This window comes from Eumetopias jubatus, unplaced genomic scaffold (genome assembly GCF_037043125.1).
Source record: "Eumetopias jubatus isolate StellerSeaLion01/CBP00866 unplaced genomic scaffold, mEumJub1_p1.0 scaffold_1, whole genome shotgun sequence".
Lineage (NCBI taxonomy): Eukaryota > Metazoa > Chordata > Mammalia > Carnivora > Otariidae > Eumetopias > Eumetopias jubatus.
In genome coordinates, this window is record NW_028274807.1 from 198,783,188 (window position 1) to 198,804,560 (window position 21,373).

The 21,373-nt window shown below is 55.9% G+C and overlaps 1 protein-coding gene across 2 annotated transcripts; it reads right to left on the bottom strand.

Annotated features, from left to right (window-relative positions):
• Positions 1-9,294: 9,294 nt before the first annotated feature.
• Positions 9,295-20,061, bottom strand: HEMK1 (HemK methyltransferase 1, mitochondrial release factors N(5)-glutamine). Of its 2 annotated transcripts, XM_028124495.2 has the most exons (12): positions 19,956-20,061; positions 19,023-19,166; positions 18,517-18,895; positions 18,133-18,224; positions 17,715-17,808; positions 13,292-13,426; positions 12,907-12,971; positions 12,590-12,639; positions 11,290-11,398; positions 10,129-10,224; positions 9,864-9,977; positions 9,295-9,712 (listed from the first exon to the last, which is right to left on the bottom strand). In XM_028124495.2, exons 3-12 carry the CDS (start codon positions 18,742-18,744, stop codon positions 9,619-9,621), a joined length of 1,077 nt encoding a protein of 358 aa, XP_027980296.1. In that variant the 5' UTR covers positions 18,745-18,895; positions 19,023-19,166; positions 19,956-20,061; the 3' UTR covers positions 9,295-9,618. The 2 variants fall into 2 exon arrangements, with proteins under 2 accessions (XP_027980296.1, XP_027980297.1); XM_028124496.2 differs by lacking the exons at positions 19,023-19,166; positions 19,956-20,061 and having other exon boundaries at positions 18,555-18,728.
• Positions 20,062-21,373: the final 1,312 nt, after the last annotated feature.

Genomic DNA, 21,373 nt, shown 5'->3' on the forward strand with positions numbered 1-21,373 from the left:
GGGCGCTCCGGGTGCGGAGGAATAAACACAACCCGGAATGGCAAACTCGGAGGGGCCCATCTTGCCTCGAGTGCAGTGCCCCAGGCTTGCTCTGTCAGCCGACAGTCTTCTCCTCCCTCAGAGGACACACAGGGCCTTGCTGGGCCTTCAGAGAAGGAGTGGAGCTGGGGGCAGGTGATGCAGTTTCCCCGTCCTAGCTCCAGGCCCATCCCCGCCAGGGGCAAAGTCTGAAGGGCTGGGCTGACCTGGGTGTGGCTCCCACTGTCTCTGCCTCAAACACCCTCCACTGCCAGCCTAGGCCTCTAGTCAATTTTATGTTTAGTAGGTGGGTGAACAGGAGGTGGAAGTAAGGGGAGAGACAGAGAACTCAGGGGAATCCAGAGACAGGGGAACCTTCCATGGGGTCAGAGAAGGTGGAGGAAGCATTTAACTAGAATATGGAAGTCTGGATTTCATTCAGGGACTAGAGAGGGAGAGGGAGAGGCAGAAAGAGAGAGCATTCTAAGAATCTAGGACAGCCCAACCAGAGACATGGTGTTTGGGAAACCCCCGGCAATGGTCCATAAAGCGGGGATACCCTGGGATTGGTCCTCAGGTGCGTTTGCTGGGAGAATCACCGATCTCATCTCCCAGAGTTTAATGCAGTGTGGTTGTCAGGGGGTGTCAAGCCCCAAGTGCCAGGTCAAAGAGGTTAGGGATGTGGGCAAGGCACCCAGGTCTGGCTCCCTCCCCTCCCAGATCTCCCCTAACTTGCTATGTGATCCTGGCTGAGGCATGGGCCCTCTCTGGACTTCAGCTTTCTTTCCAGTGAAATGGGGGCACAGTACTCAAGCTCCCATGGGCTCCCATGACTCAGAGACAGTGGTTGGACCTCCAAGACAGGGTGACACCCACCCCCCCACACACACAAGGTCCTGACCTGGGTCCCAGAGCCTAGAACTCCCCCAACCATGGGAGGCCCTGCATGGACCCCTGTGATCATGGACATGGAGCAAAGCGCTCAAGTCCCGCACCTATGCATATGCATGTGCACACGGGTCCCTGCCTAAGGGTGTGCAGGTCTCTATGATGTGTGTAATGTGGCCTGGTTCCCCCAAAGCCTAAAGGCTCCCATGGTTCCCCATTGCTGACCAGAGAAAACCTAAGGACCCAGCCATGCACTGGGGGCCTGTCAGGAGGAGTCCCTGTCCAAGTCCACAAGTTACTCATTGACAGGGCCCACCTAAACCACCCCACCCCATGGCTTGGTTTACAGTTGGTGCTCAGTGCTTACAGGTGAACAATGGGCCTGGCAATGGGAGGGGAGTCAGGACAGATAAGGACCTCAGTCACCCCTTCCCCAAGCTTGGGAGGTAGCCTCAGCCCTCAGTAACCTCACAGAGGATATTGGCAGGAAAAGAGGACTTGTTCCAGATGCTGCATCCTCACATGACCCTGAATTCCACCCCACCCAAGTGGCCCCAAGAGGAGGCTGAGGTATTGGGCTCTTGGCTGTGACTCAGCGGAAGGAAGGCAGGAAGGGGGGGTGGTGCTGGGCCCTAGGGTTTTGCTTCTCATTTCTCTCTTTCCAAAGCATAGCATGTTCCCAGAAATGAAGGTACCCGGAACTACAGAAACCTCAGGCTTTCAGGGGCACTGGGTTCCCCAGTCCTCTCACCCCTGGAGACACCACTGTAGGACCCAGGGAAGCCCCTAGTCCCTGTCCCCTGCTTGGAGCCTTCTTCCCAGCCCCAGAACCAGGGACTGAGTACCTAGAAGACCCACACTGGAGCCAAGAGGGGATTGTGGATTCCTGAGACTTCTCAGGGGCATGTGGCCCAGATTCACTTGCTGAGACAGATGCTGGGTGAAAGAAGGCTCTGGGAGTCTCTAGGATGTGTAGGGGTAGGCCAGCCAGGGCGGGCTTCCCGGGAGAGGCAGAGGCGGAGGCTGCCGTCACCAAGAACCCAAAGGAGCCCCGTGAGTTCCCTCCCCCATCCCTTCCCCTTCCTCCTTTCTTCTTCTTCCTCTTGCTTTCCCTCTCTGTTCTTTTCATATTTTTAGTTATTATAAAGAGCCCAATTTAAAAAACCACACACAGGATCCCCCGGTGGCTCAGTCAGTTAAGCGTCTGCCTTCAGCTCAGGTCATGAGATCGAGTCCCGCATCGGGCTCCCTGCTCAGCTGGGAGCCTGCTTCTCCCTCTGCCTGCCACTCCCCCTGCTTGTACTCGCTCTCTCTGACAAATTCAAATAAAATCTTTTTAAAAAATAAAATAAAAAACCACACACAGACTCAAACGGGCACACCACCAAATTATGACACGTGTCCAGAGAACTGTGTTTGTGCTGAGCTTGAAATAAGGCTTCTCCTGCTGTCCCTGTGAATGAAAGAGACAGAGAGGTGGCCTTCAGAAACACTGCCACCACTTGTAACCACTTATCTGTGACAGTCGGGGGTCACTTGGTCCTGTGTCACTGAAATCAAACACAGAGAGAAACTAATCTCTGAGGCTGACATAAGATGGTGGTTTCTATCCTAGCCCCCAGTTCAAACGTGTGTTCACTGCTGGGTTTTTGTTTTTGTTTTTTTAAGATTTTATTTATTTGAGAGAGAGAGAGCAAGCAGGGGAGCAGCAGGCAGAGGGAGAGGGAGAAGCAGGCCTCCCACCGAGCAGGGAGCCCAACGTGGGATTCGATCCCAGGATCGACTGAGCCACCCAGGCACCCCCACTGCTATTCTTGATGGACTTAATGCTAAGGAGATGTTGAGAATGTGAACTTTAAAAATAAATTTATGTTTGGGGCGCCTGGGTGGCTCAGTCGTTAAGCATCTGCCTTTGGCTCAGGTCATGATCCCAGGGGCCTGGGATCGAGCCCTGCATCAGGCTCCCTGCTCAGTGAGGAGTCTGCTTCTCCCTCTCCCTCTGCTGCTCCCCCTGCTTGTGTGCTGTCAAATAAATAAATAAATCTTTTAATAATAATAATAGTAATAAATTTATGTTTAAGATACTACTTTTTATCTTTGTAAAAATACATTTTTGAGTTCCCCCCTGAACTTGGTTTGAAAGAACAAGCCCCATGGCTCTAAGTGGCTGGGCAGAACGAGGAAGAGAAGGCGGCCTCTGTGCAGGCGGAGAGAGGGACATATAGTCAGTTCTTGAGCTGTGGAACACCTTCAAGAAGGGTGGTAGTCACATCCACCCGGCGCCTCTTTCCAGAACCCCCCAGGCCTGGGGATCTAAAACGCCTTGCCTGCCACAGCAGGCTTCATCCGCCTCATGCTGAGATGGGACTCACTTTCCTCACCTGCCTATCAGCCGAGAAGCAGAGTCCGAGGTCTGTCAGTCCCACCCCACAGCTGGAGGACGTCGGTCTCCTTTCAGTAGCAGCTACTCTCACTGCCTTCCCCTGCCCTGCCTGCAGGACCCCTTGCCTGGTTCCTCTCCTGCTTAGCACGAAAGCTGTGCACCTGGGAGGGAAGGCAGCTTGCTCTACACCTGGTGCTTCTGGATGATTCACCACTTTCCCCTTTGCCTGGAGGCCCCGGTGAGCCCTGCCGCTCCCCCACCTGCAGGTATTGAAGCCTCTCTGGGAATTGAGGCCCTGGGCTGTAGTCAGCCTCCGGGGCCTGCTCACCGCCTCCCCCCACCCACCCCCACCCCTGGCCCCCAGCTGGGACATCAGAGGACTAGGTTCAAACCCCACCATGGGCCACTTCCTGGTTGTGTGACGTTGGGCCACTTAAGCCTTAGTCTCTTCACCTGTCTAGCGGCCAAGGCCGCCATTCCTGATATGCAGACAGGATTTATGCCAGGGTGTGCAGCACCTGGCCCGAGCTGGCGCGTGGAGATGCCCGGTTACTGTTGCTGGCCGTGTTCAGGCGTGGGAGAGTGGTCTTCCCAATTTCACTTCAAGGGCTGTCTCTGACCTCTGCCCCCACTGGTCGCTCCTGGATCTCCCGATGCCTGCCCATTGCCCGACGCTGCCTCTGAGATGTCCTGATGGCATCCCACACTCTTAAGCTGACTATCTCCACTTCCCCACTCCCCAGTTTATGGTGGCTCCAGGCACCCCAGGCTCCAGTCAGAGTCACGGGCCCGTTGTGGTCCTGGCCACCCCCTCCTCCATCCAGTCGCTCAACAATGGTTAAGCTACCATGAGGAGCTACCTTAGGAGCTACCTGAAGAGTCATATGAAAGAGTCACACCACCCAAGTAAATGACCACAGGCCCTTGGCAGCAATGGAGGCCGAGAGCACTGCACCAGGAGTCAGGAGGCAAGTGCTATGCGACCCTGAGTAACCTCCTTCCTTCTGTTTAGAAAGAGGGAGGGGGCGCCTGGGTGGCTCAGTCAGTTAAGTGACTGCCTCCGGCTCAGGTCATGATCCCAGGGTCCTGGGATCAAGCCCCGCATCAGGCTCCCTGCTTAGCAGAAAGCCTGCTTCTCCCTTTCCCTCTGCCTGCCCCTCTGCCGACCTGTGCTCTCTGTCATCAAATAAATAAAAAAAATCTTTAAAAAAAAATAGAAAGAGGGAGAATCAGGGAGTAGACATGAGTCTTGCTACAATCCACCCCATCTATTACGATCAGGCCCCTCTGGGCTTCGTCCAAAGTATATCCGGAGAATCCACATTCTCAGACCTGCCATGAGGCACACCAGCCCATGTCTGGCCTCCCAGTAGCTCTCCCTGCAGCAGAGCCCGAGCCCCCTTCATCTGTAGTGGAATCTTGGTCCTAGCCTGGACAGGGACAGGGTCAAGGACTCTGTCACTTCAGCTTTGGGAACCACAGGCTGAAAATCCCAGGAACGACTTAATTCTACTGAGCCACAGAGCCCAGGCCAGGCCTGTAGCAGGAGCTAAGCACTGGCTGGTGGCTGGAAGAAGCCGAACCCTCCACAGCTTACATGGAGGGGTCAGGTCCATCAGCTTGAAGTAAAGGACTGCTGTACCCATTTCACAGATATGGTATCTGCAACCCAGAGAGTTCACATACTCAAGAGGTGCTGGGCCAGCCACGTGACTCCCCGGGGGCCAAGACCAGGCTCAGATCCAGTCTCTGCGATCCTCTCCGAAGGCCACCGCAGATGGGCTGTGGACACCAGCCTTGCTTCCCCTCCCTTGTTCGCAGTCCCATTCCCCAGCCGCCCCTGGTGCCAGGTCAGCCTCTCCAGGGCCCACCCTGAGCACTCTTCTAGCCTTTTCGCTGCAAGGGCCAGCTCTCTACCACATGTGAGACCTGTGGATGGGGGGGCCTGGACAGCTTAGGTCTCCAGATGGAGCAGGGCTCCCCACCCCCCACCCCAGGCACGGCAGCCACCCCAGCTCTCAAAGCAGAGGTATTCAAGGCTTTGAATATCATGCACCTCAAAATCCCTCCAGCTCCTGCCCATTGCCAAAGCCACTTCCACTTTTAGGTATCTGTTAGAGCAGCACTTCACTTCAGGTACTACCATCTGTAGTAGTTTCCTATCGCTGCTATAACATATTACCGCAAATCTGGTGGCTTCAAACAACACAAACTTATCATCTTACAGTTCTGGAGGTCAGAAATCCAAATTAGCTTTACTAGGTGAAAATCAAGGTATTGGCAGGATTCTGTTCTTTCTTGAGGCTCTAGGGGAGAATCCATTTCCTCGCCCTTGCCAGTGTCTAGTGGCTGTCTGCATTCCTTGGCTCACGGCCCTTTCCCCCCAGCTGCCTGTGACGTCTGCTTCCCTCGCATCTCCTCTGACAGTCCGGCCCCCCTCTTCTAAGGACACTTGTTGATTACAACTGAGCCCATTTGAATAATCCAGGCTAATCTTTCCATCTCAAGATCCTTGACTTAATCACACCCACAAAATTCCTTTTGCCATGTAAGGTTACACATTCACAGGGTTGGGGGATTTAGGACACAGGCATCTTTGGGGCCATTTTTCCATCTGCCACAGGAGGGGTAGGGTTGCTTTGCCGGTCCCCAGCTCCGTCCAGAGGGCTGATCCAGGACTGAGGATCAGGCCTCTATTAGTGACAAGGGATCAGGCCGTTATTCCGGCCAAGACTCTGGCTGGGGGCTGGCTGGAGCCCAGAGCTCCAGGAAACCTGGCGCCTGCCCCTGCTGCCGCCAAGGACAGCCTGTACTCCTGGCGCAGCTGCTGCGCACAGATCAGGTGCACTTGAGCCCATTAGCAGCCATGGTTCAACTGGGACAGCTGCCTAGCTCGGCCAGGCCCTCATGGCTTCTTCTCCCTACTGGCCAAAGTATGCAAAAGCTGCAGTCAGATCAGACGTGAGCCGCACAGGAAGTCCCAGCTTCATTCTAGAAAACACATACGTTGCTGGTTTATTAGTGGATATTACTGACCATGGGGCCCCGGAGAGATGAGGGAGGTTTGGGGCAGAATGTCACTGGTGTTGGCTAGGGGCTGGCGGCGAGAATAGAGAGGTCAGGGCAGGCGTTCTGGAGGAGGCAGCATCTGTGTTACAGCCTGAAGGAGGGGATCATTTGGACTGGCGGGGGTGGGCAAGGTACTCCTGATGAAAGGCACTGCCTGGGTGAAGGGAAGGAGTTGTGTTTAGGGAATGGAGAATTCTGCAGGGAGGCTGCGGTCCAGGGCAGCAGACTAAAGAATCCAAAAGCGGACAGGGAAGGACATGCTGGCCTGAAAAGGTTAAAGCAGTTCTCAAAGCCTGTTAGCAGTGGAACCCGCTGTTGAGGGAAGCTTACTCAGCGCATTGACGGGCCTTTGAAAGGGTCTGCAGGGCCTTTCCCAGAGCCATCCTCCCCCAGCTCTTCAGACCTGAACTCTGTAGGATACAGCGACCACACTCGTGTCATGAGGAGACAGCCAAGGGTTTAGGGCATGGATTGGCAGCAGTTAATGGCCCAGGGTCCAGCTACAGGCGGGTGGTGGAAAAGGGTTTGGGGGGCACATTTCAATAGAGCAGCTAGATGGGCCCCCATGGAGAAGCCCATGGGCAGCTAGAACAAGCATCCAGCTGTGAGGTAAAGCCTCAGTTTCCTCAGCTGTCAGCAGAGGGGATGGAGTTGCTTTCAGAGTACATCAGTCAAGGACTCCTACGCCCCCTGCCCAGGCTTAGGGCTTGGCTAAAGGAGGCTGGGTGGGCAATAGACACATCCCTCAAGACCTCAGGGGCCTGAAGAGCCTGGACTCTACCATCAGCTCCGTGACACATGCTAGAGGGGGTAACTCATCTCTTGCTCTGGCCCCAGGAAGGTGGGAAGACAGGGCAGGTGAGCCTGGCTTTCTCCAGGCAGAGCCATTGGCTATTGTAGCCTGGACCTCAGAGCATTCAAGCCCTGTGAGGAGGGACAGGAGGGGCCTCACGGTTTTCTGGGAAGGGTTGTCCCCAAAAATGGCTCCCACTTCAGTGACCCCAGCTGTCCCTACACTGTTACTGTCCTCATGATGTTACCTTAAGGTGCCATATCCACATGTTTGCCAAGACCTTTCCTCAGTGATGGGTCTGAGGCCAGGAGAGTGAGACCATCAGGGAAGCCAGCACTGGCTGAGGTGTGGCCCAGGCTGGGGGACAAGGGGCAACAGACTGCTGGCTCAGGGCAGTTGCCCGGAGATGCTGCCAAAGACAGCAAGAGCCAAAGGGCACGGGCAGGAGGAAAAGGGCAATACCAGTAAGGCCCTACGCAGGCAGAGGTCTGAGAGCACAAGGGGCTCCGAAAGCCAGGAGCCTCACTCTGACTCTGCCCTACAGCACCCTCCCAGGTTCCTTCCAGATAGCCATGACAGGGAGTTCCTGCTCCTCCTCAAAGGAGTCCATGCAGCTGGGGCTGGGCAAGGGGCAGGATACTGGAGCCCTGGGAGCCACTGTGTGGCCCCTGCTAAGGCACATGTGACCCCCCCAGCCACAGTGTGTGTGTGTGGGGGGTCAGTCAGGCCAGGTATGACCCCAGCAGTGTAGACCCCCAAAGGCAGGGACCTTATTTCCCATCTCCACTTGGCTAGCTCCCACCATGGGGTATGAGGCCCCACCTTCTCTTGGGGAGTGCCTGCCAGGAGAGTGAGCATTCCGATGTCAGCTACCCATGCCGCCTGGCTGACTGAGAGTCAAAGGAAGCTGCTACCTTGCGCTGCCCTTGGAACCAGGAGAGAAAGGAGCTGCCTGAGGTGCCAGTGGAGACACAGCCCTGGAACCCAGCAGCCTGGCCCCAGCAGAGGATGCCGCCCACTAGACCACACTGCCTCTGGCCACCGCACCACCAGATCAGGCCCTTGAAAGTGCCAGGGGGTGATATGAGGAACTTGAGAAACAAGACAGAGGATCATAGGGGAAGGGAGGGGAGAATGAAACAAGACGAAACCAGAGAGGGAGACAAACCATAAGAGACTCTTAATCTTGGGAAACAAACTGAGGGTTGCTGGAGTTGAGGGGGGTGGGAGGGATGAGGTGTCTGGGTGATGGGCACTGGGGAGGGTATGTGCTATGGTGAGTGCTGTGAATTGTGTAAGACTGATGAATCACAGACCTGTACCCCTGAAATAAATAATAAGTTATACATTAATAATTTTTAAAAAGGCAAAAAACAAAACAAAACAAAAAAACAAGAAAAAGAAAGTGCCAGTGGGGTGAGCCAGCTCGGTCTGCCATGTTCCTCAGGACCCAACCTGATGCAGGGTCACATCAGCACCTGCCAACTTGGAGGTTTCCTGCTGCTGTGGGCAGGAGGGCTGGGCCTCTAGGCCTCCAGGAGGCCACACATCTGCACAGACCAGAGCGGGGGTGGAGGTCACAACCAGGTGCCCGCTCTTCTGGGCTTCTCGCTCTCCCCAGCCCCAACCAGGGACAGAGGGGTGATCGGAAACTCCAAGATCAATTTGGAAGGAATGTTTTAACCAAAAGCTACGGTAATAAAAAGTAAACATAAGCCCTGCTCACTCCTCACTGACACAAGCCTTCCGTTAAATAAACGTGGATGTGTGATACCAGAACAGTGCAGGCCCTCAGCCCACTGCCCTCCAGCAAGCAGGCAGCCATCTCTGAGCTGAAGCTCAGACGACATTCCTGTGCTCAGAGCCTAGGCCCAGTCAGGGAAGTGTGTGGGAGCACACCCAGGGCAGTGGAGGGCTAAGTCAACCCCCAGGAGTGAGCTGCGCAGTGCCAAGGCCCCTGGCATCTAAGGCCCAGGAGGGGCACCCATGTGCCTTTTTCCACGCCGTGTTCCCACACCCCCATTAGGTGGGAGACTGATGGCCAGCCCTGCTGGGGCAGGAGGAAGCTCTTACCCCCAGCACTGCCTGGGGACAAGGGGTCAGGCGGCCCACAAATCACAGTAACAAAACATTAGATCACTACTTGTTGATCTCTCGACACTTTATTGGCCCTATCTCCCAACATCCCCAAGGCAATTCCACCCACAGAGACATTGAGCAACCTGCCCTTGGCAACGCTGATGGGATGGAACCAGACCGGGAACCTGGGTCTGCTCAGCTCTGGGCCAAACTATGGATGCCCCTGTTCTGTGCCACCCCAGGAAAAATATCCCCACCCTTGCTTCTACCCCCAAGGCTCCTAGAACGTAAAGAAATGTAGAATGGCAGAACCGTGGGAAATGTCATAAGCATCTGGGTTGTGGAAGGTACCATCACCTCCCTCCAAGTGGCTCTCCAGGAAGAACGATCAGCCAGGCACTCTGGCAGCCTGAGGCCCTGGCCAGGCATCCGCGGGGCAGCCACGCTGTCGCCCAGACCTCCGGATGTGCAGGAACCGGGGCCTAAGGAGACAGGGGCAAGAGGCTGATTCCTGCCTGGTCCCAGGGGATGCACAGGGTGGGAACGGCGCACTCTCCCTGCAGCCCCACAGCCGGAGCTGCGGACAGCCTGGGTAGAAAGACCAGTGTGGTGGTGGGGGTGGGCAGAGCTCACCTCCCACAGAAGTCCCTGCGCACAGCCACAAGACCAAGGGACAGGTTAGGCCGGCTCTGAAGCCAGCTGCCAACAAGCTCTGGGTGTCTTGGGTCCACTTCTAAGAAAATGCTCCTACATGGGGGAGAGATGGGTCAGCTCAACCAGGCAGGGTTGGGACGTGCACTTCTGTGTTGCCTGGACTGGGAGGGGTGGGGTAGGAATGACTATTAGGGCAGGCCCAGTACACACTGGGACAGACCCAGGAGACCTGCCCTATCCATACCCAGAGTCCTTCAGGAGCCAAGGTGCCAGGGCCAAGATGTGGGTAATGATGTCCATGCCCTCCTCCCCACCATCCAAGGCTAGTGGGTCTTCGTAGCTGAAGGGGAAACAGAGGAAGGTGAGAGCCTCTGAAAAGTGTGGAAGAGAAGAGCAGGGCCCTCCACAAAGGGGCCCTGTGGAACTTACACTCTCAGCCTCAGAAAATCTGAGGGCCCAGAAGAGAGGACCCCCAAATAGCAGCTCTGATTCTCTTACCTCCTACAGGTAGCACCCCACCAGGCAGTGCTGGGCTGCTCAGTGAATCCCACTGACTGATAGCAGGGCATGAGGGTCTCCCCACAATAAGGCTGCTCCTATGCTTGGTCTGGGGAGGCCTGGAGCTGGCCCAGAACACTCCTGAAAACCTAGAAAAGGGGAGCCAGCACCCTGACCCACATTACCACTGCCTGTCCAAGGACTTCTGGGCCACCCCTGGTTCTCAGACCGTTTGAGAACAGGACGGTTCAGTGCAAAGCCTGGAGTAGGGTCTTAGTCCCAGCTTTCCTGCTAAGCCCCCACATGACCTTGGACCAGACATCTTTCCTCTCCGGGCCTCAATCTCCTGTAAAATGATGTACCCGGGGTGCCTGGGTGGCTCAGTTGGTTAACCGACTGCCTTCGGCCCAGGTCATGATCCTGGAATCCTGGGATCGAGTCCCACATCGGGCTCCCTGCTCAGCAGGGAGTCTGCTTCTCCCTCTGACCCTCTTCCCTCTTGTGCTATCTCTCATTCTCTCTCAAATAAATAAATAAAATCTTTAAAAAAAAATAAAATAAAATAAAATGATGTACCCATCTGAGCACCTTCTATGTATTCTAGACCACATCTGATACATGAGTCATTGCTAGGTCCTCCCTATGGCCCTGCAAAGGTCTACCACTCCCCTTTCAAAGGTCAGAAATGAGGCTCAGAGAGGTTCTGTGATTATCCAGTGGTCTTCAGTGGGAAGGCAGAAGCTGTACCAAGTAGGTCTGTGGGCTCCAGAATGAGCCTTTCTTTCAACATCGCTGCCCCTTTCAGTCCCTTCTCCCTCCCTGTACCTCCCAATGGTGTAGTCCCCCAGGGCAGACACATCCTACCAGGCCCTCTCAGGCCCAGCCTCCCTCCCATCACACCCTGCACCTGCGGATCTCAGGGGCCAGCTGCTCCATGTCTTGGTGGAAGATGTAGGGAGGGTTGCTGACGACCAGGTCCATGGGGCCCCAGGGCAGGAGGTGCGCCCAGCTCCCCTCTACAGTCAAAGGGAACACAAAGCAGAGAATGGATGGTAGCTCTACCTGCCACCATGTCCCTTGGGTAGTCCCTCTCCCCAAGCCACACCCTGGGCCTATCTCTGGACCTGATAACCCAGGCTTGCAGATTAGTGCCCAGGGTCCCCAGCCAGCAGACTGGTCAGGAGCATGTACACTCTGACATGGCAGCTCTTCCCCTAGAATATCCTTGCCCTCTCTTCTTCCCGTCAGAAACCTCCTCAATAGGGTGCCTGGGTGGCTCAGTTGGTTAAGCGACTGCCTTCGGCTCAGGTCATGATCCTGGAGTCCCGGGATCGAGTCCCACATCGGGCTCCCTGCTCGGCGAGGAACCTGCTTCTCCCTCTAACCCTCCCCCTCTTATGTACTCTCTCTCTCTCTCTCATTCTCACTCTCTCAAAATAAATAAATAAATCTTTAAAAAAAAAAAAACCTCCTCAATAAGCAAAACTCAGTACAAGTGCCACCTTCAGGAAGGCCTCTCTGATTGCTTGGGCAAAGCAAGAGCCTCTGTCCTCTGCAGCCCCACTGGCCCTGCCATACACTGCCTCCTAGCAAATATGGACTGAGTGTATGGAGGGCGTGCCTGGTTTCAGTCAGTCAATCCCTGGCAACTCTGTTTCCTGGTTCTGTCCAGATGCCGTGTGCTACACCAGGTGTACCACACTCTAGGGATGGCACGTATGAGGCTCAAAGATCCTATGGATATGTAATGCAGCCAGAACCAGAGCCAGAACCCAAGGACACTCTGCAAAGGTGTGGCTGAGCTGTACCGTGTCCGGGCCAGACACAGGGGCAGGGTAGGCAGGAGCTAAAGTATTAAAGTATTTTGGTCCTAAAGGCTTTCTCTTGAGCTTCTGCTTATCTCTCAACAACAAGCAAGACCTAGTTAAAAACTCATTAGTTATGGGGGGGTTCAGAAAGTAAGAAAGACCCTGTGGCCGGTCCCTGCACGGGTCAGGTCAGCCCACAAGGCAACAGGGACTTGCCTGTCCTGAGCAGGGATTGGTCTGAGATCCCCCATATGTGTACGTGTGTGTGTACACGCACGCACGGGCATGTATAAGTGAATGGTGGGAAAGCCCTCCTTCCATTTCTGCAGAGTGCCCATCCACCAAGCAGCACCAGTGCCCAGGATCCACTCCCCCAGGGAAGGCCAGTAGGGAAGATACCTAAGGTCACATCGAGGGGGACAATCCGAATTCTGTCCAGCAACCGAAGCCTGGAGAGATGGGAAGTGAGGTGAGCACAGCGGAGACTCCTACCCATGGCTACCAGGACTACGAGAATAAACCCTTCTTGGACTGACAGGTCTCTGGTGCCCACCGTCCTTCATAACCCTGTGGGATCCATGCCAGGCCGCCCCACCCCACCTCCCCTTTCTTAGGAGTGGAAAGCAGACATCAGTGAGTAAGGTAACTAGGGATTGAGAAGAGGCCCCAAAGCTGGACTTCCCCAATCCTGGCCCTTTTTACCCCTGTCCACCTACCTTTGAGCATTCTCCTGGGTCAGGCAGATGGCAGCTTCTCCTTTATCCACGGCAATGACTCGGCTCTGCCCCAAGAACAAACGAAGGGCACATAGGAGGCAGGGTGCCCAGAGAAGCCAGGCCTGGATACCAGAGCTCCCCTCCATCCCCCTACCAGAGAGGAGGGAAATACCCAACAGCTGTCCCCTCTTTGTAGCCAGGGTCTGGCCAGACAAAAGGGGATGAGGGCTGTGACCATGACGGGCTGGGGGCAGCCCTGTCCTCCCATGTCTGGCCACCTCCCACCAAGTGCTTCTAGCAGAGATGGGGGGGGATCAGTGGGAGGGGCAGTGAGTGGCAGTCCCAGCCTACATGGGGGGGTCACAGGGATGCAGAGGGGGCTCACCTGGGGAAGCTGACTCAGCAGGCTGAGGGCAATGGCTCCTGATCCGCAGCCCACCTCCAGGATGAGGGGGCCACCTTGGGCTCCCACTGTACAGGGACTCTGGGCCACCTCCTCCAGCACCCATTCAACCAGCTCCTGTGAGGCAGAGGGGTCCGAATCAGAGTCAGTGCCAACCTGGCCCCCCTGGGGGTCTTGGTACAGAGGCCCAAGCATGGTTAGGCCCTGTGTGAAGGTAGAGGGGTGGCTAAAGCCAGACTGATATTCATGTCAGGCCGTGGGTAGATCACTCTGCCTCTCCATGCCTCAGATTCTCCATCTGTAAAACTGAGCAACTGAGGATAACCAAACTCATCGGGTGGCAGGGGGATTAAACAGAACCACACTCATGAAACATGGATCCCATTCCCAGTATACGGTAAGTGTTCAATAAACCCCAGCGAGGCCCTTTACAGACAGCCTCCCATCTTGTGCTCATGGCAATGCTAAGAACCATACCTGATGGTCCCTGGCCACTTCCTCTGTGACTGGCCCTGCTTCCAGAGCTTTCCCTCCATTAATCTGTTGGATCCTCACAACCAGCCATTGAGGAAGCCAAGTCCCCTCCTGGAGCCCAACTTACAGCTCACAATTGCTAATTACCAGGAGCCGGATTGTTCCCAGCTTCTTCACAGAGCTGGACTTAGGACACCCCCAGGGAGGTTTCTAGACCAAAAGGACAGGGAATTCCCTGGGGGTGGGGCACAGTAGGGAGAAGACAGTCCTGCCTGAGCCCCATATCCAAAGGGACTATGGTATACACAGGGCGCAGGTTAAGTGGGCACAATGTGACAGGAGATGCCTGACTGCACCACACCTGTCTCGGGGGCCAGGGGACACTTCTAGACAGTGTCACTTTGGAAACAATAGGCTTTCAAGTCTTGTCCACCATCTGCCACCTGCAGAGACTGTGCATGGAAGCCAACAGAGGGTAGAGGTGAGGGTGGAGGGCTGCTGCCGCCCAGAAGCCAACTGTTTCTAATGAGCAGTGGAGTGAGGGCCCAAGTAGCCAGGCATGGAGCTGGGGAAGGGCAGTGTGCTTCATTCTCAAAGGCAGCCAGCCCTTAGGAGAGGTCGCTCTACTTGGGACTCCGGGATCCCAGGCAGGGCTGGCTCAGGGAATGGGCAGAGGGATCAGCAAGTGGGTGCTTCCCTCATCTATAAAGAGATCCACCTCCTCCGGAAAGGCTTCCTCACTCCCTGCCAGGCTCTCTCTCATGGCTTTCCTCACCATTGAGTCTCAAGTCTAGGATGTGGTTTGCCTCTCCCACCAGACTGAAGGCTCCATGATGGGAAGACCAGGGATCCAACCCATCAGTGTGTCCCAGAGGCAAGGTCTGACCCTCAGGGGGCCTCTTGGCTACTTCCCAAGGGCTTGGCAAGCTCTCAGTGGTTGTGGGAAGCCACCCTGAGTCTCAGATCCCCCACCAGGTCCCCCCATATCTCCAACGTCAACAGTCAGGCTCAGTGGCTCCAGATCGCTCAGACCCATTTTTCACTTAAGCTCCTCAGTGCTGAGTCCCAAAAGGCATTTCATCCTTCCAGGCCCCCCAATCCCCAGAGCAGAGAGCTCACCTGTCCCCAGGGTAGCAAGTCCAAGGCAGGTAGAACTTGGCCAGTGGGTCCGACGCTTTCTATTCCCCCCACCTGCTCCCACCAGGCCTGTACCAGGCACTACTGGAGAATTTAAGGGTGCTTGCAGCAATCTGGGCCCTCAGTGTTGGGACTGACATAGTGCAAGCAGCCTAGGGCTGTGGTGGAGACTGTGGTCTCAGTGCTGAGGCCATGTATGAGCGGCTGGTAGGAGAGCTGAGACTTGTCAGGGGTGTGAGCATTTCCTGGTTTCCTGGCCACAGATAGACCTACTCTGGTTGGAGAATGACCTCTTGGCCAGCCTCCTCACAAAGACACCCTTGACCTGAGAGACACATACCACATACATGAACAGCCACCCCGGGCAGCATGTGAAGCTGAGAGACTGGGTGCCCACTGCCACCAGTGCCCTCTGTTACACTCCAGAGGATCATCTTGGCTATGGGACCACCTGGGGTCTAAGGGTAGAGACCACCCACAAAAGTCCAAAAACTCTCCTCTTCACCAAGTGAAGATCCTCCAGCCTCCATCAGTCTGAAATTGGTGGCTCTTTAGGGAAGGCTGAGGGCGCCTGGGTGGCTCAGTTGGTTAAGCGACTGCCTTCGCCTCAGGTCATGATCCTGGAGTCCTGGGATCAAGTCCCGCCTCGGGCTCCCTGCTCAGCAGGGAGTCTGCTTCTCCCTCTGACCCTCTTCCCTCTCATGCTCTCTATGTCTCAAATAAATAAATAAAATCTTTAAAACAAAACAATGTTTAGGGAAGGCTGAAAGCCAAGTGGTCACAGACCCAGGGCACCTCCTCCAGGTGAATAAGGGAAAAATCCAAAACCATGATGGGATAGGGATAGGAGGGAATGTGGGGAACAGGGAGCTTTTGGCTCTGCTGGAGCCACTGTCTCAGCAGGACCCTATACCCCCTCAAAAGGTCAGCCCAGGCCTCAGCAGGACCTGAGTGCTGTGAGCACCCTCCATTAGGATGCTCTGCGTGGGCAGCCCGAGGAGGGTGGCATTGCCTCCCTCAAGCCAATCACAGACAAGGCATTGAGCCTCCTACACCCCACAGAGCCTCACCTCGCCAGGCTGGATAAGAATGGTTCACACTCCCAGCCTTGGGTTTCCCACTGTACACACTGCCAGGCTAAGGGCTGAGCCACCTTCCCACCCACAGGGAAAGCCCAACTCATCGGGCCACATGCCACCTACAGCTTCGCATTTCTGACTTCTGCCCCCGTCATCAGAAACTGCCCTTCGGTGGATGGAAAGAACACAGGCACCATGATCTCTTCCCTGCCCCCATTCTCCCTACTCCCTGCCACAGGCCACGTCCTCTCAAGTTCTTGGTAAAGCACCCCCAGTGCGGCTTCACATTGGGGCAAACCTGGCAAGTTCTCAGAAATGTCTGTACAGTGAGGTGAGGACCTGACCTCCCAACCACAGCCTCCCCCTCCATCTTCCCTCCCCCTCCTCCTTGCAGCAGAGCTGCTCTCCTGGTCCAGACCCACACAAGAATGGCGGGGGAGGCCCCACATGGGAGCCAGAAGTCCACATCCAACGTTCAGAACCCTGGAGCGCATGGCTGGTGCCGGGTCAGCCCTGAGGGGATTCAAAGGTCATCCTGGTTGCTTCCCTCCCATGCCCTGACCCTTGGCAGCCTCAGGAGACAGTGAGTGACCTCCCAGCCAGAGGTCACAGGCTTGGGGAAGACACACAGTAGCCTCCCAAGAGGCTACAGGTGGCAGGCCACATCCTGCTCTGGATCTCTGCACCCCATCCCAGCTCGTCCAATCCCAGATGGGGTAGCCCCACGGGAGGTTTGGGGCCCTGACCCAGAGTCAGGAAGTCTGAACGCTGCCCCCATTCTCCTCCCCTTGGCAGCCTTGTGACTTCAGGAAGTTCTCAGATTCCCTACTGTCCCTCCCAACGCTGGGCTGTAAGGCAAGGACCTGGCTTCTCAACCACATGATGTGGAAGTGCATGTGGTCAGAGGGTTTCTCGGCTGGGCGAGACAGGCTAGGAAAGTGAGGAGGGGCTCTGGGTCCCTTTTTGGGCAGGTGAATGAAGGCTGATCTTTCCCAGGAATGGTTGTATGCCTGGGTACCTTTCGAGAAACACCCCTCCTCAGAACCTGGTGCCCTCTAGCTTGCCCATCAGCCCACACACGGCTCCATTCACCTGCTCTGCTCTCTGTCACTCCTTATAAGGTCAGGGGGAAGCCCAAGAAGGGCCACAGAAAGCATCTCTCCCAGAATAAGGGTGCCTCACCCAGGGACAGCATGCTAGGGCCACACAATCCCTAGTCCTAGTAATTTGAGAGATAGGAGGGGATTACCTGACCAGACAGTAGATCTAGGAGGACTGCCAAGTCACAGATTCCTTCCACAGCCTCCCTAGTCCGAAGGCCCAACCCTCTTATCATCTGGGTCCAGAGAGGACAGTGACTTACCTGAGGTCACATAGCTGTACCAGGCCTCAGGGTGTCCAGCTGGAACCCTATCCACTTCACCCATGCCTCCTGAGGAGGAGGAGGGCATTTTCCCACCATGGATTGGGTAGGCCAGGCCTGCGTACTGGGGCAGTGGCCTGAGATATGAGGACAGTCAAGGAGGCCAGCAGGAGACCCCTGCACTCTTGGCCCCACCTACCCAGCCAACCAGGACACACCAGTATGGAAGAGCAAGGCCTCTGAGAACCACAATCATGGGGTCCCAGCACCCCCTGGAGGAAGTCCGGGGCAAGACAGGTGCCCTAAACACCACCCTCAACTCCATCCTGCCCTGTCCTACTGGCACACCTACCTCTGTTTCCGGGCGAGGGATGAACACTGGGGGGGCCATCTTCAGACTGAGTCCTTGAAAGTCCCACTCCCCGAGGATGTACTGCAAAGGCATCCTGCAAAGGGGGCAGCTGGGTGATCAGTGCCAGAGCCTGGACCAACAGGACCATGACTGGGTTGAGAGATACCACTTGTGGGATACCAAAAATGTCAGGTCGGGTCATGCCTCCTGTGCCCCAGGACTCTGCGCCAAGCCAAGGCCTTTCCCCCTCCCTTTTTCCTTTCCATTCGCATGATCCCCCTCTCATCAATACTCCATACCAGTACCTCCCCAGTCGTTGGATACTTTCTTCCTTCCTGACGATGAATTAGTCGGGCTGGGGGAAACCAGACACCTGTTCCCCACACAGAGCCCTCACGTCTGGCCCATGGGTGCTCACCTTTGCAATCGGCGGCTACTCAGCTCCTGGATGCACTGTAGCTGCCAAGAGGTCAGGGGCTGGGTCCAAAGTACTGGTCTCAGGCTCTGAAACTGCCCCACAGAGAATGTGAGCAGCTGGCTCCCCAATCTAGGGGCCTGACCCAGGTTTATGTGGACAATGCCTGTGGGCCCAACATTGGCCACCTTGGTCATCCCTGGACCCCTACCGTCTGACACACACTGTAATAGTTCATTGGATGAATGAATAAGTATCTACCTAAGACATTCCTTCAGAAAATTCCCATCACTCTCAGCACTCTCAGTGGGGCAGAAAAGCCCAGATGTTCTTCCCCAGGGTCCTCCCTCCCCCCTCTTCTGCCCTCTTGACAACTCTGCACTTAACTGTTTTGGCTCCAAGGACATGAGCCACGATGTACTCACTGGATGCCTGGGCCTCAGGGATGCCCCTCTTCTCAAAGACTGCAGTCCAGTGGCTGACCACCTCTGTGGCATTCAGTGGCCCAGCCAGAGGCAGATGGGGTTGCCATGAGCTGAAGGCCCAGCCCCTGGTGCCTCCCCTCCTCCCAGGGCCAGACAGGAGGGCCCAGAGCATTCGGCCCCCAAGCTCCATGTCTTCAGGAAAGACTCTCCTGAGCGCTCCCAGGTCCCTAAGTCTTCCTTGTGATATCAGCTGCTGAAGATGATCACTGGCTCCAACCAGGTGGAGATGGTCACAGGCTCTGACTCCTCAAGGTGGCTTTGGTCCAGATGTGACTGCCACCCTGGGAGAGGAAGGAGAACCAGAAGAACAGTTGAGCCTAATGTGACCCACTCCCCTCTGACCTGCTGCCTGAGAGAGGGCATGCTCTTGCTCTGCTACCTCCTTAACTCCATTAGACCTTCACCCACCTATTTGATTCTTCTTGTCTTGACCAGTTATGTTTTCTTCACGTTTTTAGCTGAAGTGGGCTGAAGCCAGAGCTCAGTCCCTGGCGATGCATCCGGACCCAGGCTTGAGGGTTGAACAGATCTGTTCCACCTAGTGTGTGTGACCTTGGGAAAAATCATCATTTCTAAGTTCCAGTGTCCTCCTCCATGAAATGGGGAAAATAACACCAACTCCATTGCAAGCAGTACGTTAGACAATGAATACCAAGGGCCTGAGAGCCGGCTCAACACACAGAAGGGACTCAGTGTTACATGCTCTTAACTAATATACAAGACAGAGGAGGCTGCCTTTGCTTGGGGGGCCTTGCTTTTGACATTTTGCTTGTATTGTGACTGATATGTATGCTAAAACTCTCCGTCCCCACCCCCACTTGACCCATAAGCCTAAACATCAGCATAAATTCCCAGGTTAAAAAAAAATTGACAATTTTTGTTAACTTTATATTTAAGATGTCACAAACAAGGTTTACCAGAAGGTTTAAAATCAGTGGCTCCCTTTCCCTTCACACGGACCAAGGTCCAAACTAGCATGTACTGAGCACCTGCTAGGTGTCACATCTTCAAAAACAAGCTGGGAGGGAAAGGAGGCTCCAAGTGAGAAAGCGACTTGCCTAAGATCACCTAGCTAGAACTGCCCCAGGCAGGACACAACCCCAGGTCCTCCGGACTCCACAGGCGGCTCTGACCACGTGAGCGTTGCCCCAGGAGGAGCCGAGGCCCGAAGTCAGGGATGCCGCTTCCCTGTCAGCTCTGCAAGGTATCGTTAATGACCCAGGCGAGGTCGCCTCTCCCCGAGCCTGTTTCCTCATCTACATAACGCGGGGTGGGGGGGGGGGGTCCCAAAGGTATTGCAGTCCAGGGGCCCCCGTCCCGGTTCCCATTTCTAAGGCATACCTGCCTGAAGAGTTACCCCGCCCGCCCTCCTGGCGGCAGAAACTGCCGGGGCTCGGCTCCCGGATGTGCATGACTCGCGGTGCCCTCCCTCGGACGCCCCGCTTCCGGGGTCGGTGCGTCTGAGAAAGGGCTCGGGCGGATCCAGCAACCCCCCAGCTCCAGGGTTCCTAGGGCTCCTGGGTTCCAGCGGACTGCTGGGTAGGCTATGAAAGCCACGCGGGCTACGCCTGCAGCCCCACGGGTGGGAGAGTGCATAGATGTGTGGGAGGTTGCTCCCTGGGGGCCAGGGCCCTCGATTCTTCCAGAAGGTCACGGAAGGGACATGGCTCCAGCCCGCGAGGACTACGCGGACCTGGCTTTTGGGTACCCGGCCGCGGTGGTGTGTTGTCAGTCCGAGCGGGGGCGTGTCGCCAGCCAGCTCCGGGTTTGAGAATTGGGGCGCGAGATCCAGGGGCGTGGTCGAGCGTAGCCTCAAGGCCGGCCAAGCAGCACGTGGACGGATTCCAGTGTTGGGGGCGGGTAGCAATTTGAGGGTGGGATCCGGTGTCCAGGACTTGGCCGAGGAAGTGGCCCGAGTCGCGCTGGGGGCCAGGTGGCCACTGGAACCCGGGGCCGCTCTTGACCCTTTTGCTCCCGGGTTTTAGGGTTTGGAGCAGGGGACTCGAAACTGGACACAGGAGACTTGTGTTCGAATCCTGAGTGTTGCCAGCTCACTCTGTGGGCCTCAGCTTCTCCTTCTACAAAATTCATGGCAATGTCCCACAAAGTGTGGCCTGCCGACGCCCTCCCCCACCAGAATCTATTGTTAACTAGATCACTGTTAACTAATAAACATGCAGTTTCCCCGGACTCGGTCCCAGACGGGGGGGTGGGGGGTGGGGGGGAGGGGAGCCTCGGGGATCTACATTTGTAACAAAAGCTTCTCGGGGTGATCTTCGTAAGATCCTTTGAGAACCCAAGGATTACAAGGTATCTGAAGGCCCCTCCCCTGGGACGATCGCGCCGTAGATGGAGGCTATTGTGAGGGGTATATGTAGCCTTGCCTGTGTCAGACCGCCCAATAATAATACCTCTCCAATAATAATACCAACAGCTCCCAACTTCTCTGGACTGAGCTACCCCATTTCTAACCCAGGTTGGGTGTAGTTCACCAAGAACCCTCTCAGTAGAGCCCATCTGAGCAGGAAGCCGAGCTCCAGGGAGGGGAAACATCTCGCTCTAGGTCACAAAGCAGTAAAGCGGCGAGCCAGAGTTAACGCAGGTCCAAGGACTCCCAGTCCAGGGCTCTCCCGGAGCCTCCAGCGTCCGCCTCCGTTTTGGGAGCACGAATCTATCTCGGCGGAGGTGGAGCTCCGCCCGAGTTCTGGTGCAGGAAGGGCTTGGCCACCCACGACCCTGTACCCGACTTCCGCGTAGAC

What these genes read in the sequence shown, in the direction of transcription:
- HEMK1 (XM_028124495.2), bottom strand. Translation starts at nt 18,744, where the DNA reads ATGGAGCTTGGGGGCCGAATGCTCTGGGCCCTCCTGTCTGGCCCTGGG. An exon ending in CCCCCTCGATGTGACCTTAG is followed by an intron (nt 11,399 to 12,589) that starts GTATCTTCCCTA and finishes CTTTGACTGTAG; the next exon opens with AGGGGAGCTGGGCGCACCTC. An exon ending in CTGGCCCCTGAGATCCGCAG is followed by an intron (nt 10,225 to 11,289) that starts GTGCAGGGTGTG and finishes TTTCCCCTTCAG; the next exon opens with CTACGAAGACCCACTAGCCT.